The sequence below is a fragment of the Alosa pseudoharengus genome, unplaced genomic scaffold, assembly GCF_046254945.1.
Source record: "Alosa pseudoharengus isolate Yale_2024_CS ecotype anadromous, Long Island Sound unplaced genomic scaffold, YU_APseudo_1.1 YU_APseudo_1.1_scf_6, whole genome shotgun sequence".
NCBI lineage: Eukaryota > Metazoa > Chordata > Actinopteri > Clupeiformes > Clupeidae > Alosa > Alosa pseudoharengus.
Genome location: NW_027468848.1, coordinates 3285639 through 3303191, shown reverse-complemented (window position 1 = coordinate 3303191; position 17553 = coordinate 3285639). Strand labels below are relative to the sequence as shown.

The window sequence follows — 17553 nt, the reverse complement described above, 5'->3', positions numbered from 1 at the left end:
GGAGACGACCGGGGGGGGGGGGGTTTGACAGAACAATAAACAATCACTTACGTGTGTTTAATCACTTACGTATTTTAAATGATTGTGTTACAATTTGCCCTTGATGTCTGTCTGTCTGTCTGTCTGTGTGACTGTGTGTGTGTGTGTGTCTGCTTAGTGATAGTAACTCTAGAATGTTTCCAGTGTTGCAGTAGACACATTCCTGACAAAACAAACCACAAAAATCACTGACTGTTGTCTAATTAATGCTGTTTATTACAGAGGGTTTTCTGGCACAGAACTTTACTAAGTGTTTTGCTGTGACTGATGTTGTTTACTAAGTGTTTTGCTGTGACTGATGTTGTTGTTTAGTTGTTTACTAAGTGTTTTGCTGTGACTGATGTTGTTGTTTACTAAGTGTTTTGCTGTGACTGTTGTTTACTAAGTGTTTTGCTGTGACTGATATTGTTGTTTACTAAGTGTTTTGCTGTGACTGATGTTGTTGTTTACTAAGTGTTTTGCTGTGACTGATGTTGTTGTTTACTAAGTGTTTTACGTCGTGCTGCAGGGGTGAGGGTCACACACCACCGGCATGAATATTCATGAGCTCATGAGCATGTGTGCTAATCAGGCCTGGTTAAGTGGCGGGGTCCGTGTCAATCTACTGAAAAGGCTGTGAGAGTGTGCGTGTGTGTGTGTGTGTGTGCACGCATGTACATGCGTGTCATTACTGGTGTTTTTAAAGCCGGCCAGCGGATAGACCCCACTCTACAACATTCATTTGGTGTGTGTTCATGTACAGTGTGTGGGGGTCCATGTAAAGTGTGTGTGTGTCCATGTAGAGCCCTTACAGAAATGTCAGGTTTCTGGCGAACAGTTGCCGCAAATTTGCGGCAAGGTCATATTTTCACATGCAAATTAGGTTTCTGGCAAATAGTTGTGGTTAACTTTTGGTAATGTTGCAGCAAATTTGCAGCAATGTCATTTTGCAAATTAGGTTTGTCACCAGAAATTCACTGGAAGTTTGCCATTATTGGCTAAGTGAAGTGGCATTTCACTGGCGAACACATTTTCCACTAGTGGCAAAACTTGTCATTGTTGCCGGAACTTTGCTGTGAGAGTGGTGTGTGTGTGTGTGTGTGGGGGGGGGGGACTCACCTATTCCACATTTGCCGCAGATAAGAATGGCATTGGTGCCTGGTACTGACACCATCTCCGAGCACACAGAGCACTTGGGTTCCTCACCGGGCACTCCAGCTGCAGAACACACACGCACACGCACACGCACACGCACACGCACACACACACCACACTCACACCACACACACACACACACACACACACACACACACACACACACACTCACACCACACACACACACACACACACACACTCACACCACACACACACACACACACACACACACACACACACACACACACACACACACACACACACACACACACACACACACACACACACACACGAATCATACTCAGCCTGGTATACTAAAATGACACACTCACTGTCATGCTTGTATGTATTTGATATTTGAGTGGGGTGTTGCTTCAATGCCAATCATTTGAAATGAGAAGTTACTTGATGTAACCGGCTCTCCTGTCCAAACTACTATCTCTCCCCCTGTCCCTCTCAACTCACCATGTTGTATGTGTGACTGTGTGTGTGTGTGTGTGTGTATGTGTGTGTATTAGGGGTGTAACGGTTCATGTATTCGTATTGAACCGAAACGGTACGGGCGTCACGGTTCGGTGCATGAATTTACACGGAGAATACACGGTATAAAAATACATAAAACTCGTGTGCGCATTAATTAATGTAATGCGCAATTACTGTTAAGTAGCGAGAGTTACGGGAGTTCTTTAGCGACACCTAACGCTAATCTGTAGCCTCGCCTTAGCTCTGAAGCTCTGATTGGCGCCTATGTTTTTTTTGTCAGGTCGTCGGTCAAGTCCGTCAGTCATTAGCAGCACTAAGGTTAGACCCACAAGAGTTAGAGGATCCGCTGGTCTCTTTAATATCGCAAGTTTGAGAACTTCAGTTACAGTAACGTTAGTACAGGCGAAAGAGTGGTGGATAAGATGAAACTGTGTGTCGGCGTTGTTCAGCAGTTGTTGGGTATGTGAGTGGAAAAAATGCTACACATATTCGAAGCCATCACCCAGATTATGTAGGCTACCAATCACTGAAACGAGGGGAAAAAACTTCGCCTGCGCATCAGCAGCCTTTGGATACACATACAAATAGGGCCAAAACCCATGGCTTAAATTAAATGATTTCGTAATGACAGAAAGCTATGTAAATCGCGTGGTAATTACCTTTAAGTTGGGGTAACTTGTAACTTCTCACATGAGGAGCTGGTAGTGTTAAGTGCATAGACAGTAAAATAAAGTGACAACGCTAACCAGGCTAATAAACAAACCATGCTACGGTGAGTTAACGTCAAAGGGCAGTCACGTGACTTCTAGTTGTAGTCTGTTTATGAAATGAAAGGAGCAATTTCGTTTTTTTTTTAAAAGGCAAAATAGTGTGATATTTTCACAGTTAGTAGACTAGATTATTACTTTACACACAATGAAAAAAAATATTGAGGCAACTTGTAGACCCTTCCATATACAACTAAACACAGATGTTGAAGGTCTTGCTTAAGTGGATTTTTAAAAATCATTTTCTATGTAATTTGCACTTTCAGAAATAAGAGATGCTGTAGGCCTATTTTCAGTTTCATAGCTGATTGTCTTATTTTGTTTACAAGTTACAGATGGAGTCTGGGTACTTATTGTACTGTTTAGCCTACATCTTACACACTTCAGGCTGTTGCAGATAACTCAGGGAAGAGACTGTATGACACTAGGTGGTACAGCCTGAGACATGTACAAAAAAAAAATGCTTTCTGCATTTTTGTTTTGCTTTTCCCTCCATTGTACCGAACTCGTACCGAACCGTGATGTCCGAACCGAGGTATGAACCGAACCGTGACTTCTGTGTACCGTTACACCCCTAGTGTGTATGTGTGCTCTTAACTCACCCTGTTGTATGTCTGTGTGACTATGTGTGTGTGTGTGTGTGTGTGTGTGTGTGTGTGTGTGTGTGTGTTCTCTCAACTCACCCTGTTGTATGTCTGTGTGACTGTGTGTGTGTGTGTGTGTGTGTGTGTGTGTGTCTGTGTGTGTGCTCTCAACTCACCATGTTGTGTGTGTGTTTGTGTGTGTGTGTGTGTCTGTGTGTGTGCTCTCAACTCACCATGTTGTATGTCTTTCCACAGGACCCAGAATTTGGAGTTGTCCTCAAACGTAACAAAGCAGCTCTGTTTGGGGGGACTGACCTGGAACACAAACAAACAATCAATCAGAACAGAGGGACATCGGGGACAGCCAATCAGAACAGAGGGACATCAGGGACAACCAATCAGGACAGGACATGAGGTACATCCAACCAGGACTGCGGTCCCATAGAGTACAGTGGAGGGACATGGAAAGTGTGTTCAAACTGATGGATGCTCAGAGTTCAACGTCACTTTTACAAAACACACCCACGAGAAACATCAAATCCCACCAATCAGAACGCAGAATGTTAGAGACAACCAACCAGAAGAGGATATCAGAAACAGCCAATCACAACTAAGGGACATCAAAGACAGCCAATGAGATCAGATGGACACTGGAGACACCCAATCAGATGAGGACAAAAAGGACTCAAACAGGATTGTAGGCGCCTCTGATGTCCTTCTGATGTCCTTGTATCTTCGTTGCATCGACTGCAAAGCACTCTGGGTCAACTCCTGTTGTTTTCAATGTGCTATATAAACACAGTGACTTGGCTTGATCCCAGCAGAGCAAATCAGAGGGACGTGCAGCAGCACCTCCAGCAAACAGGAAGTGAAGCCTTTAGAACACCAAACACCACCTCCAGCAAACAGGAAGTGAAGCCTTTAGAACACCAAACACCACCTCCAGCAAACAGGAAGTGAAGCCTTTAGAACACCAAACACCACCTCCAGCAAACAGGAAGTGAAGCCTTTAGAACACCAAACACCACCTCCAGCAAACATGAAGTGAAGCCTTTAGAACATCAAACATCAAGTGAAGCCTTTAGAACATCAAACACTGAGCAAGATCAGGGGCTTGGGTCTTCACAAGGTCTGGGAACATATAGGATGTAAGACATGTCTGTTTGATGCACTGTGTGTGTGTGTGTGTGTGTGTCTGTGTCTACATGGAATTCCCATGAGGCTGTTAATATGTACAGTTTCATACACACCCCTTACCAGAACTGTGTAAGTTCCGTAAAACTGTTACTGATGACATCCTAGGTTCCGCTTACCATAATGGTGTGTGTGTGTGTGTGTGTGTGTGTGTGTGTGTGTGTGTGTGTGTGTGTTTGTCTTGTCTTTAGAGTGGTCAGCAGAAGCCCTTCACACAGGCAGTCCACCCTGTTTCCATCCACAGGAGTGACCTGTGACGAGGACACGGCGTGAAGGGGCAGGGTGGACGCCTGTCATGCCATCTGCAGTCCAGCGGCCAGGACATCTCATCCGCTGTCTGCCAAGCACACGCAGGGTGGACACATTTTTCCACCAAGCACACACAGGCCGCTTTTCCACCAACAGAGAACTGCTTCTTGAACCCATTCCGTTCACAATTCTTTAAACCTTGGTTCTATCTAGTGAACCAGCCAACATTTCCACCAGTTCTGAGCGGAACCTTGATGTCATCAGTAGACAGTGTAGTGTGCAGTAAGCACCCACTTCGGTTCACAGGAAAAACAACTTTTCAGGTTCCGGATCAGTTTATGTTTGGCTGAAATGCTCCGGCTCAACATCTGGAGTGGGAACCAGAACGGAACCAGAACAGAACCAGAACAGAACCGGTTATCTGTTGGCGGAAAAGGCCAGAGGGTCAGAGGGTCTGAGCTGCAGCTTTCGCCAGGATAGTGTTTCACAAACAGTCCTCTCATGCCACACCACTCACAATACAAACCATAATGACACTAAACATACCGTGACAACATAACACATTTATTCAATATTAATAAAACACAAGTTTCTTAATGTTATTTTTTTTTTTTTTAAGCTCTTACGCAGAGAAGGGGGTCAGGGTTTGGAAGGTTAGCTTCAGCCAGTTAGCATCCAATCATCTTTAAAATGGTGTCCCTCAAGTGCTTACTACCACCCACATTTTACAATCACTGGTTGACATAAACACTTGTTGTCTATGTGGATTGGTGGATAAGCTGTCAATTTCCTGTTGGAGAGATCAGCCAATCCACATGGATGACAACATTTTTGGCCATTGGTAATGTCCCATTGGAGCGAGTGTTGGACAGCATTTTAAAGATGACTGACATGTGACTGCTCTTGAACATGTGATTGCTCTTGGACATGTGGCGTATGTCAACTGCAGTTTGGGAACCACTGCTCTAGAAGACATGTGACATATGTCATGTATGTCAACTGCAGTTTGGGAGCCACTGCTCTAGAAGATGTGACGTATGTCTTGACATGTGACATATGTCATGTATGTCAATTGCAGTTTGGGAACCACTGCGTTAGGAGATGCAGGTGTCAGATCTACAGGCAGATACAGGTAACAGCAGCTCAATGACCTCTGATAGAGAATAATCAGATTACAGCTCATCTCTAACTGAATGTTATCCCATGGTGCTAAATCAGGACACACTGCTAACACACACACACACCAGAGTTTCCGCTAGAAAAAAATGGTGCCGGTCAAAGTGACCGGCAGAGGTTTCGTTTTCTGGACATTTTGATGATATGCCGGTCAAATATCCTATTATCCCTTCTTAATTAGTCAAACTGAGGAAAACTGGAGACAGGCTATGTAGCTTAAATAATTACATAATCTGTATAGAATGCAACATGTTCATTAGCCTAACTTAAACATGCCTAACAAGATCTAGCCAGTATCTTTTCATGGACAAGAGTCCGCTTCGTTCGTTGTTTTAAAAAGGCTACGTTGTTTGTTGCTGCTACCCACGTTATCTCAGTGGTGACTGTTTAAATTGCACAGATGCGCACAAGAATGAGCGCTCACACCACTACCCCCTAATGCTATGCCTCTTTATTTGATAACAATAAATTAAGAAATGTTTCCTATTTCTTTCGGCCGCGGTTCAATGATATCGTTTAATTGTACCAGAAATTATCTGTGTCTTGGAGTGGCCGCACCCCCCGCAACTCCACTTCCAATGTCACTGATTCCGACAGATACGCCCGACACTTCTGCTTTTTATCTGGTGGTGGTGGAGTTGACCGGACATCTGAGGCTTCAGACGTTACCAATTTATTATCATCCATCGTGTCTGGCCTCTGAAAAAACGTTTAAGGCTAGTCTGCCTGGGCCTGGCCATGTTTGAACCGCCTCTCATTTGTTCGTTGTTTAACATGGACGTTTTAAGCGTGCGCTTCCTTGAAATGCAGCATAGGTTATGCGTGTTGTTTAATAACTTTCAAACGGTAGAGCCTGTTCATTTAAAAACATAGCCAGAGGATGTATAATATAGGCTTAGGCCTACATATTAAGGCTTATTCTCAAATTCAGATTGCGTTAGGGGACGGGATTATTAGCCAATTTCAATCGGACAATTTGACCGGAGAGATTTAATTTTGTCGGACATTTCATTTTTTTCCCGGCCAATGTCCGGTAATTACCGGACAACGGAAACCCTGACACACACACACACACACACACACACACAGAAAAACCGACCTCCAACCAAAGTCCTCCACCTGCACCCCCACCTGGCCATGTAGGGTCAGTGCAGGACACACACACACACACACACACACACACACACACACACATATATAACACACCAATGACTGTACAAACCATGGACACCACAGCATGCACTTATGCTCCACAGACATGAGGTCGGTCCTTAAAGAGTGGAGCCAGGGTCAGTCCTTAAAGAGGTCAGTCCTTAAAGAGGTCAGTCCTTAAAGGTCAGAACTTAAAGAGGTCAGTCCTTAAAGAGGTCAGAACTTAAAGAGGTCAGTCCTTAAAGAGGTCAGAACTTAAAGAGGTCGGTCCTTAAAGTCCAGAACTTAAAGAGGTCAGTCCTTAAAGTGGTCAGAACTTAAAGAGGTCAGTCCTTAAAGAGTGGTGCCAGGGTCAGAACTTAAAGAGGTCAGTCCTTAAAGAGGTCAGTCTTTAAAGAGTGTTGCAAGGGTCAGAACTTAAAGAGGTCAGTCCTTAACCCTTAAAGATGAACTGAACTGGAATTTGAAGTAAAGGTGATATAACAGATGTATTTTATTTCTTCTCATTGGTACAATGATTAAAATGGCTGAATTTATTAAAAGGGATAAAATTGTACGTTGAAAGTGGTGTTGTTGTTACACGGGCGCCGCCATGTTGGATTTCAACAATCGGCTACGTCACTGGCATGGTAAGCTACTCTGCACTAGCACTAGCAGCCATAGCAGATAATGAGTCTGAGGCTAGCTGACATGGCTGAGGAAACTAACATTAGGCCTAGCTGAGTTACATATTGGCCATAAGCCATTTATCATAGGCTAGCCTACATCACAAAATTTCATACAAAATGAAACCAAACTAGTGAAACAAAGGTGAACACTTTAACAGGGGAAATTAATTTGGCATGAATCATACTGAACGCTATTTTGTCAATGAGCAGAAACACACACGACATTGATAAGATGTGCACTACGGAAACTGGTCTGTAACTTTGGACGAATAAATGCCATTGACTTGCCATATCCTGACTTAAAAAACCCTTTTCTTGCTTACTTTATCGCAAACTCGGTGGAGCAGCTTGTAGTCTTTTTCAATTCATAGAAGGGCGAGCCCACAGTCTATGTGCCATGGAGCCTAAGTTTCAACTTCGGCTTCGTTCATTCAATGCAGTCACTGGTCGCAATTACAAAGTCTGGGAAGGTTCATTAAATCGTTTAAAGTTTTAAGTGCAGTAGCCTATCTGTCCCCTTTGGAATAATATCTCGAAGTAGCCTCAGATGAGGTCCAGTGTTAGATAGGCTACCATACGATCCAACCTAGGAAAGGGCTAGCAGCTAACACCTTGGAAACACTCTTATGTCAAACTCCACAAGCTAGCACTCCGACCATATCACAGATCGATAATAATGCTTTTACTAGCTGGTAACTAAACCACAGCGGGTCTGTAAACAGAATCCAATGTCCCTTTCTACTCACCCTGAAGCCAGTTGTTCACCGTCTCAGGGCAGATTGTTGATGCGAGGGAGTTTAACTCGCAGTGCTGCTATCCAAGAGACTCGTGCAATATCAACATCCACAAGGTAAAAATCTGCAAACTCTCCACTAACGTTAGCCTAAAATAAACGGCAAACTCGTGTATCCTCCGTGTATCTGGGGTCAACTTGGGGTAACGAAGTTTTTAACAGTTTCAAGGGAGGGAGAGAGAGAGCCCGTGTGAGTTGCTGTTACGAGTGCCAGTAGTCCATACTGCGTTAGCCTACATTGACGTGACAATGCGTGTTATATAGCTTATTTGTATATGCACGTAGCCTTCGCATAGGCCTAATGTAGTGGTGGTGAGTGAGTATGCAGTTGTGTGGAGGATGTACAGTGGGCAATGTATGTGTGTAAGGGATGGAGGGAGACAGAGACAGCGTGCGTGTTGCTGTCTCAAGCGCCCCTCGTCCAGTTTTCTACATGACCTGTAGGCTAGGTCTACAGTAGCCTATGTTGTGCCGCACAAAATGTATCTATGTTGTACATTGCACAAAATGTATACCCCCCAAAATAAACACATACATAAATAAACATATTTTTCCCGTCACTTTGGCTTCCTTGAACATTTTCCCTACGTTTCGCCACTGCTTTGCAACAGATAGATTCCAGTGTCCATGCTCCGGCAGCGGCCACACAGTCATTTTCACCCAAATGATCCTACTGAAGGTTGAGCTGGAGCCTGAAACCCATCTAGTGGTAGTCAAGACACTACAGGCCTGTCCCTCACAGGCTCAAATTTGTAACCCATGCCATTAAAATTAAAAATTTTCGTGTATACATAATATGCTGCAGCTGTTGCCTATAGAACTTCTCAGGTCCTACCATGCCAGTGACGTCATTGAAACTGGCAGCGTTCTAATACTAACAAACGCAATTTTGGTGTTGCTTAAAAAAGGCTACGTATTGATTTTTTTAATTATTTTTTTAGTGTCATTTATTTTTAATTGTCATAATCAACACATTATCAATGTTGATTCTTTCAGTTCAGTTCATCTTTAAAGGAGTACCGTCACACCGGTGTGATGGGAATGTTGAGAAATGAACGTTCTAAAGAATATCTGGGTTCATTGAATTCAACCAGAGCCATATAGATAGAAGGCTCTGAATTCAACATAGAATTTTAGAACCTTCAATTGTTGCGGAACTTAGAATGTTCAAAAACCTACACCTTTAAGGGTTAAAGAGGTCAGCCCTCTCAAGATGCTGCCATGGTAACAGCATTTTCTGATTGCCTTAACCCGAAAAAGGTCATAGTTGGTATAAGCAATAATTGAATTAAGACGTGGAGTTTTCTAATTTTAGTTGCATTATTGAAGTGTGTTGTATGCATTAATACACCTTAATCACACTATAACATACTATTAGAATTTTCGGTGCAGATCTTTTACAGAATCAACTGCCTTTGCTAGTAATAATCCAACTATGCTGTGTAACATGCAAACGGGAATATGAATGGAATACTCTATCAACAACTCATGTAAACCCTATAATTACAAGGATACATAGCCTAGAAATCTAGACGTACCCTAGCGGCGGCAAATTAATTTGCTCAGCCTGTACGTCTAGTATCGAACCATAGGAATTTCTATTGGCTTAACACCGTGGATGTTCTCCAATCACAGCGCTCTATTTCGTTAGAGAGTCTTAAGGCGGGCTTAACAGGATGACGACATCCTGCGACGGTGAACAACAAGGAAGGTGGCTATGGCGAACGAAGAGCGGTTGTTTGAATCGGCGTTGGCGTCAACTTTGGAGGAGTTGGACTTGTGCTTTTCTTTGAAAGTAGAGCAACACAATGCACTTAAGTCATTCCTTTCGAAGAAGGATGTATTTGCCGTTTTGCCGACCGGATACGGATATGGTCGTAGCGCTGGCCTATTGCATGCCTAGGCAGTTTGAGGGTAAAAAGTGCAGTAGAAGAGGGGTTTAGTAGATTAAGTGGCAAGGGCTGCATAAGAAAGGTGGGGGAGGATTGGGATGGGGGGGGGCACCAACAAGGAGCACCCAAGAGTAACAGGGGCAAGGAAAAACTCAATATTGTCTTATACTGAATAAGGTCAATAGTCACATTATTGCTGTGTATGTAAACTTAGTCACTGAAACACTGATAGTTTTAGGTCTACTACCATATCACCTACAACTCCCTCCCTGATGTCCATTAAGTCCATTTGGTGTGAGTTGCGATCAGCGGTCCAGACGTGCACGCACTCACCCTCTGGATCTTGCCCAGGTAGTAGAGGCCGTCGGACCAGCAGCACAGGACGTACTGGCCCACGGTCAGGCTGGCCTCCAGCTCGCTCATGCTGCGCTCTCGCTTGGGAAGCGGGCGCTTGGGTTCCGTCTGGTCAGCCGCCAGGTAGTCGTCTCTGTAGGCCGACTCCAGCATGCTCGCTCTCACCGCTCAGCCCCAACACACACACACACACACACACTCCAACACACTCACTCACTCCAACACACTCACTCACTCACTCAAGCACACACCTGTGGGAATACACACATTCACAAACACACACACGTGCATGCACATGCACAGGCGCACACACAGGGTTGAGCACAGACACACACATGCATGCATGTGTGCACACACACACAGAGAGAGAGAGAGAGAGAGAGAGAGAGACTTAGTACTTAGAACTCAACAGGAACACATCAGTCCAAATCCACAACTGAAGCTGATTATTTTTATTTTTTTTCTCTTTTCACAGACTGCATTATTGACAGCACAAGAGGCAGTGTGACTGCTCCTTGTCTTATCCATAAACAGTCATAGCATATCCTTGACAGGCCAACATGACAGCTATAATTCAGACAGATTTCAGCGCACCACAGAAAGTCCCTGTCATGTTGATAAGGAGTTGTCACAGACCGCAACTGTGCTCAAACCAATAAGCTCTCCGCTGATTCAAATCTTAAACTTTGTGAGCTGTCGAGAAAGACATCAAGTGAAGTGCACGGGCGGGCCTGGCGGATTAATACATCCTCAGTCTCAGAACAGTAGTGAGAACCGGCAAGGATCACTCAGGATGTTCTATTTTTTTGTGACTTCACCGGGGGACTGTCGGTTGAGTCAGTTACACCACGATATGACTGATATCAAAACTAATGCTTGCCGGGGCAAAGTAGGGCAGCGCTTGAAGGAACGCCCTGAGGTCTCGGCGCAGCCCCTAATCACTTTCAGACAGTTATATTTTTACACGTATATTTTAACACTGTTATAACTAGTCTTGTTGGCTGGTACTAATTTATACCATGAAAGGTCGATATGCGCATTTGGTTTGTAGTAGAAGTTGGACAGTGGAAAGTTGCTCACTGTAGCTAGCCCCTCCTACACATTTTTGTTACGTCCTGCTTTGAATCGCTGAACTGAAGGAAGACGAGCGGTTCAAAACTACGCTACGCGTTCAATTCAACAAGTGCAAGCCTTATGAGTCAGCATTGAAACTAGCGCCCAAACTAATCATACTTTTCACTGTTAAAATACGTACAACACTACAGGACACACTTTACGGTGATAGATATCGACACGCTAGCGAGCTAACATTACTGTATGATGTGCAGTGATCCTTGCTGCTGCTGCTTGCTGCCGTTGTAATGCTCTTGCTATTTTGTTTGTACTGTAAGTGCTATAAGCAATCCACTAAAGCATTTCTTTCTCATGGCGTTTCTGCAGCATATCATTCATCAATCAAAGCGTACTACAAATTGGCGGTCAGGGCATATGCCTTCTAAACTCTTACCATGCGTGAGCTCTGCAAACAGAGACGTTACTGGATCAGCAACGTAACGTTAGTGCATCGGGTAGCTTTGCTCATCTAGCGCCAAGTGTCGTTAGTTGCCAAGTGTAACGTACGAATGATCCGATTTTAAAAAACAAAACGCTGTCAACTTTTTAAACGTAATGACTGGCATGACAGCTTTAAAATGGTGAAGAAAAACACGTAGGGCGAAAACCTGCAAAAACATTAACGTAAGTCCAACTTGGATGAGTTAACTGCTATCATACATTACAGTCGTCCAGGGGTCAAAATGAGTTTTCTTGTTCTTACTTACCTGATTGAATGCTCTCCGATTTAAGGGCAATAGTTCACAAAACGCATTAATAACTTCAGAATCACTATAGTCCATTCGCAAAGTAATACTTTAGTAGTTAACGAGAGTGCAGCGCTTGAGTTCAGACTGTGCAAGTCGCCATTTTTTCACTTTTTCCCGCGAATCATTTACGTTTTGCTTATGTAATTACTATGGCAGCATCATCATACAGGAAGGTCGGGATTTCAAAGTTTGATTCAAATTGTCTAGCTTTCTGTCCAATGACATTGCATGGAAAATTACACACCAAGTTAGCTTTCGGAGAGACCACCAATGTGTTTGTATTTTCCCCTAAAAGGGCAAAAGGAATTTTGAACCGCAAACAAACGTCAACAGGCATTCGGTATCCACACCATTCACAGCACCAGGGTAGCCTATGCTAATAACAATATAATAATAATGATAATAATAATTTTCTTGTCGTTTTGCAAATTCTGCTGGGTGGTTCTTAACAATGTCTACGCAAACTGCCTATGTTTGTCACAAATTGACTTGTGTGTGTTGATGGAGGGTGACAAACTTTGCAGGACATATCTCAGCACATTAATATCATTTTATTATCATGCTGTGCCTTTGAACAATTGAATAAATAACACAGAAAATGAAATTGCAAGTACAAAACTTTACATCATACAAAATTGTCCTGATACAAACATATAAAAAAAATCCTGTAAATCTGTACTGTGGCAAAGAAAGTAAAAGTTCATCACATTGTCAGAAATCCCCTTGGTAGCTCCAAGATAGCTGCCTGTAATCTTATTCCAACTCACAGTGAAACCATTTATTGAGCGTGTATGAAACAAAAACCCTTGAAAGCTTTCAGGTGATTTCTACAGGAATATTCAGAATACTTCTGCATGGACCATTTTCAAATTAAATGAAGTGAGTCATTCTCAAATGAAAGAGCCCTAGGGGGGTTTCAGAAAAATGTAATGTAATTATTTAGTATGACCTCCTAGTGTGACTTTTGAACAGATTTGGCCTGTTTCCCTAAACCTATGGTTTGGCATACACAAACTATAGTATTACAAAATTATTGTAGTCTTTTTTATCTGTGTGACCTATATAAACTAGTTGTACCAAATTAATCTTTTTGATCTGTTGTGTTGTTCATCTACCAGAGGTCAATTAATTAGCACAACAAAGTTTTAGGGAAATACGCTGTTTGGGGCAGTTCTGGATTCTGAAGCCGGGGTCGGGTCTGTTCTCAAGCCAGCTGTGGTCTGGGTCCTGTTCCGTTCGGGAGGAGGTTCCGACCCCATCCTTAGGAAGAGGTGTCCACAACGCATTTGACGAAGAGTGTGTTCCCTTTGCAGTATGCATATTTGGGCGAGGACAGCTTGCTCAGCGGGCAGAAGCAGGGGCAGCCACTGGCCACGTTCATGTCTGAAGTGGGCCGCTTGAAGGACGCGGAGGACAGATCGGGTCGGAACGCATCCAGAACGTGTTCCCTCTGGTTCTGGTCTATCAGGAAGAACGTGACCTATGGGAACAGTTAATGGATAAGAAAGAATGTGACCTATGGGAACAGTTAATGGATAAGAAAGAATGTGACCTAGGGAACAGTCAATGGATAAGGAAAAGGCAACCAGATGAATAAAATATATTTATGATACTATCATATTTGTGTTATTAACACATTAAAGATATTTGTCGATACCGGACGGTATAACAAGACACTAGGTGGACGATATATCGAGACACTCCTAATCTAGGCGGCCGGTATACCGAGACACTCCTAATCTAGGCGGCCGGTATACCGAGACTCTCCTAATCTGGGTGAATGGAGGGATTAACGGAGACAAACTCAGTTTGGGAGAGGACCAGCCCCCAGGCAGAAGAACCTGGAATAATGATGACGGAGTTGATTAGTTTGTTTGATACAGAACACTGGCATACTGTAAAAACACATGGAAATTGTGTCTGCCTTGTGTCTGCAATGAAGGTAATTATAGTGCTTTGTGCATGACATTTGGTTAAAAAAAACAGGATGTTTTGATCTTCAGTTACCTAATGGGAAGCCTGTACCCATTTAATTTGCACCTTCCTGAAACCCTGAACATGAGGGTGAAGGCAAGAGATGAAGCTGCAAGCACACATGAGGCTGGTAACTCTCTCACCTGACAATATGTCAGCGGAAAGGCTTAAGAGTGAAGGAAGAATCTCATATATGTTTAACCTTCTAGTATTCAGCAAAGGCCATGCAGCTAGTTCAAGGCTTTTGCACTTTTTAGTAAGCCAGGTTAAATAGAGTCTTTAATGCCCCCAGGGGATAATCGATTCGACACATCACTCCATGTTCCGCACAGCACCACATATAACACACACACACACACACACACACACACACACGCATAACACACACACACATATATAACACACACACACATATAACACATATAACATGAAACACACAAAAGCACATACAGGTGCATCTAAAAAAAATAGAATGTCATAGAAAAGTCCAATGCCCTGCCCAGACAGAGATTAAAAGCTCAGAAACATTAACTAGCTAATTAGAGTTCAGGAAACATTAACTAGAGCTCATTTAAGGAAACATTGTGTTTGGACTTAACTAGCTTATTAGAGCTCATTTCAGGAAACATTGTTTTTTGACTTAAAGCTGCAGTTGGCAAGTCTGACAGTTTGAGGGGACTTTGAATGTTTACAAATCTCATGCCCCTCCCCCACTACCACCGAGCACCCTCTCATCGAGTTTGTGCTCGTCAGTGCGCACCAGACTGCACCAGATTGTGATTGACAGTCAGATCTCACACAGCCCTGCTCTGATAGGACCAGAAGAACCAGGAGCTGTGGATTTTTGCAAAACAAATATCAGCCTCTAGGTGGACGTAGAAGTGCATTTTTTTTCTAGAACCGGTTGATTTATGTTATGCTGTCAGAGCATAGTGTTGGTTTCAGTGAATATGATCAAAATAATCTTGCCAACTGCAGCTTTAACTAGCTAATTAGAGCTCATTTCAGGTCGACAGTTAATATACATTTATAATACATTTTTTATTCTAATATTTTGAGATTCTAGATTTTTGATTTCCCCATATGTAACATACTGTATATCACATCCCCATATGTAACATATATCACATCCCCATATGTAACATAGGGGCAGCCGTGGCCTACTGGTTAGCGATTCGGACTTGCAACCGGAGGGTTGCCGGTTCGAACCCCGACCAGTAGACTGAAGTGCCCTTGAGCAAGGCACCTAACCCCTCACTGCTCCCCGAGCGCCGCTGTTGTTGCAGGCAGCTCACTGCGCCGGGATTAGTGTGTGCTTCACTTCACTGTGTGTTCACTGTGTGCTTCACTAATTCACGGATTGGGATAAATGCAGAGACCTAATTTCCCTCACAGGATCAAAAGAGTATATATGCTTATATACTAAACTTATCACATCCCCATATGTAACATATATCACATCCCCATATGTAACATACTATATATCACATCCCCATATATAATGGTCGCATTTTGTGACCAAAATATGAGTGTGCGACTGAATTTTACATCCAGTCGCACATGTGCGACCAGTAAATGTGTTCCTTTTTTTTTTACACGCTAAACGTGGAAAGGGCGAGCCAATGAATCTGGAGTCTATCTGTGGCAGGCCAATGAGTGTGAGAAGGATAAGGAATGGCCTCTAAGTGGCTAATGTGTGGAGGAGGAGGGTCCTAGAGATAACGTCTGTGGGAAGGAGACGGGTATCACAACCTGCTACGTGCGTCTGAACAATGAGCAAGCGAACAGACTCGTTCTTCCGGCCTGCAGCTAGTGTGCTAGTGCCAGAGTCTAGAGTCACAGTCGGATGATGATTCAGAGGTTTGTGTGTGAAAAAGGCCCGAACCCCCCATTTTCGGGAAGACTGGCTGCGAGAATTCAGCTGGTTGAGGTACTGTAAGGAGACGAACTCCATGAGCTGCGAATGTTGCAGTCGCTACCCTAACTTTTGGGAACACAAAGTTTGCCGACAGTGCAGGCACTTCGTAGTTTAAACACAATACACTAGTTAAACACAATCTTAGCAGTTTAAACACAATACACTAGTTTAACACAAGCTTAGCCTCAAGCAGAGAGTATGCCGTGACATGTTAAAAAAGTGCACAATAAAATGTGACACTAAATTTGAAACAGCGCATTGTAATTTCTGCATCTACTGTATTATCAAAGTATGCAGCGTGGGAATTTCAAAGTATGCAGGGTGGGAATTTCAAAGTATGCAGGGTGGGAATTTCAAAGTATGCAGGGTGGGAATTTCACGGCGGCCAGACGGTCCCTTGTGTTGGCCGTGATGCCCCTTTGGAAATCGAAGGTCTGTGTCTTATATCCTTCAGACACAGACGGAGGAACGTACCACTTCCTTCAGACACAGACGGAGGAACGTACCACTTCCTTCAGACACAGACGGAGGAACGTACCACTTCCTTCAGACACAGACGGAGGAACGTACCACTTCCTTCAGACACAAGTCCACAGAACAGACAGGGGTGGTGGGGGCAACGCTACATACGTTTGGTCAGCACTGTGATGGTATAAGTATGAGTATATATAAGTATAAGTATATACTCTTTTGCTCCCGTGAGGGAAATTGGGTCTCTGCATTTATCCCAATCTGTGAGTTAGTGAAACACACTCAGCACACAGTGAACACACAGTGAGGTGAAGCACACACTAATCCCGGCACAGTGAGCTGCCTGCAACAACAGCAGTGCTCGGGGAGCAGTGAGGGGTTAGGTGCCTTGCTCAAGGAGTCGGGAGACTGATTATCATGGTGGCAGTGTGTGTGTGTGTTTTTGCAGGTGATGGTTAGCATTGTCAAGAAACAGGGGGAGCAGCACGGGGGGGGGGGGGGGGGTGATGCTTTTGTAAAGTAGCAGCAGCGGGGGCTCTCACACACACACACACACACACACACACACACACACAATCTTTGTTGTGCACGTTATAACATATAATCTTTGTTGTGCACGTTATAACACACAATCTTTGTTGTGCACGTTATAACATATAATCTTTGTTGTGCACGTTATAACACACAATCTTTGTTGTGCACGTTATAACATATAATCTTTGTTGTGCACGTTATAACATATAATCTTTGTTGTGCACGTTATAACATATAATCTTTGTTGTGCACGTTATAACACACAATCTTTGTTGTGCACGTTATAACATATAATCTTTGTTGTGCACG

The 17553-nt window shown here is 43.5% G+C and overlaps 2 protein-coding genes across 2 annotated transcripts in view; both read right to left on the bottom strand.

Annotated features, from left to right (window-relative positions):
• Nucleotides 1–12455, bottom strand: part of phf19 (PHD finger protein 19) — a 51209-nt gene extending 38754 nt beyond the window's left edge. The window contains exons 1-4 of the mRNA XM_076271257.1: nucleotides 12306–12455; nucleotides 10465–10736; nucleotides 3241–3322; nucleotides 1138–1236 (exon numbers count right to left, since the gene is read on the bottom strand). Of these exons, the coding sequence (XP_076127372.1) occupies nucleotides 1138–1236; nucleotides 3241–3322; nucleotides 10465–10638 (355 nt within the window). The 5' untranslated portion in view covers nucleotides 10639–10736; nucleotides 12306–12455. The remainder of the gene's footprint in view (nucleotides 1–1137; nucleotides 1237–3240; nucleotides 3323–10464; nucleotides 10737–12305) is intronic.
• Nucleotides 12456–12883: 428 nt separating this feature from the next.
• Nucleotides 12884–17553, bottom strand: part of traf1 (TNF receptor-associated factor 1) — a 36763-nt gene continuing 32093 nt past the window's right edge. Inside the window, exon 10 of the mRNA XM_076271228.1 lies at nucleotides 12884–13827. Within this exon, the coding sequence (XP_076127343.1) occupies nucleotides 13609–13827 (219 nt within the window). The 3' untranslated portion in view covers nucleotides 12884–13608. The remainder of the gene's footprint in view (nucleotides 13828–17553) is intronic.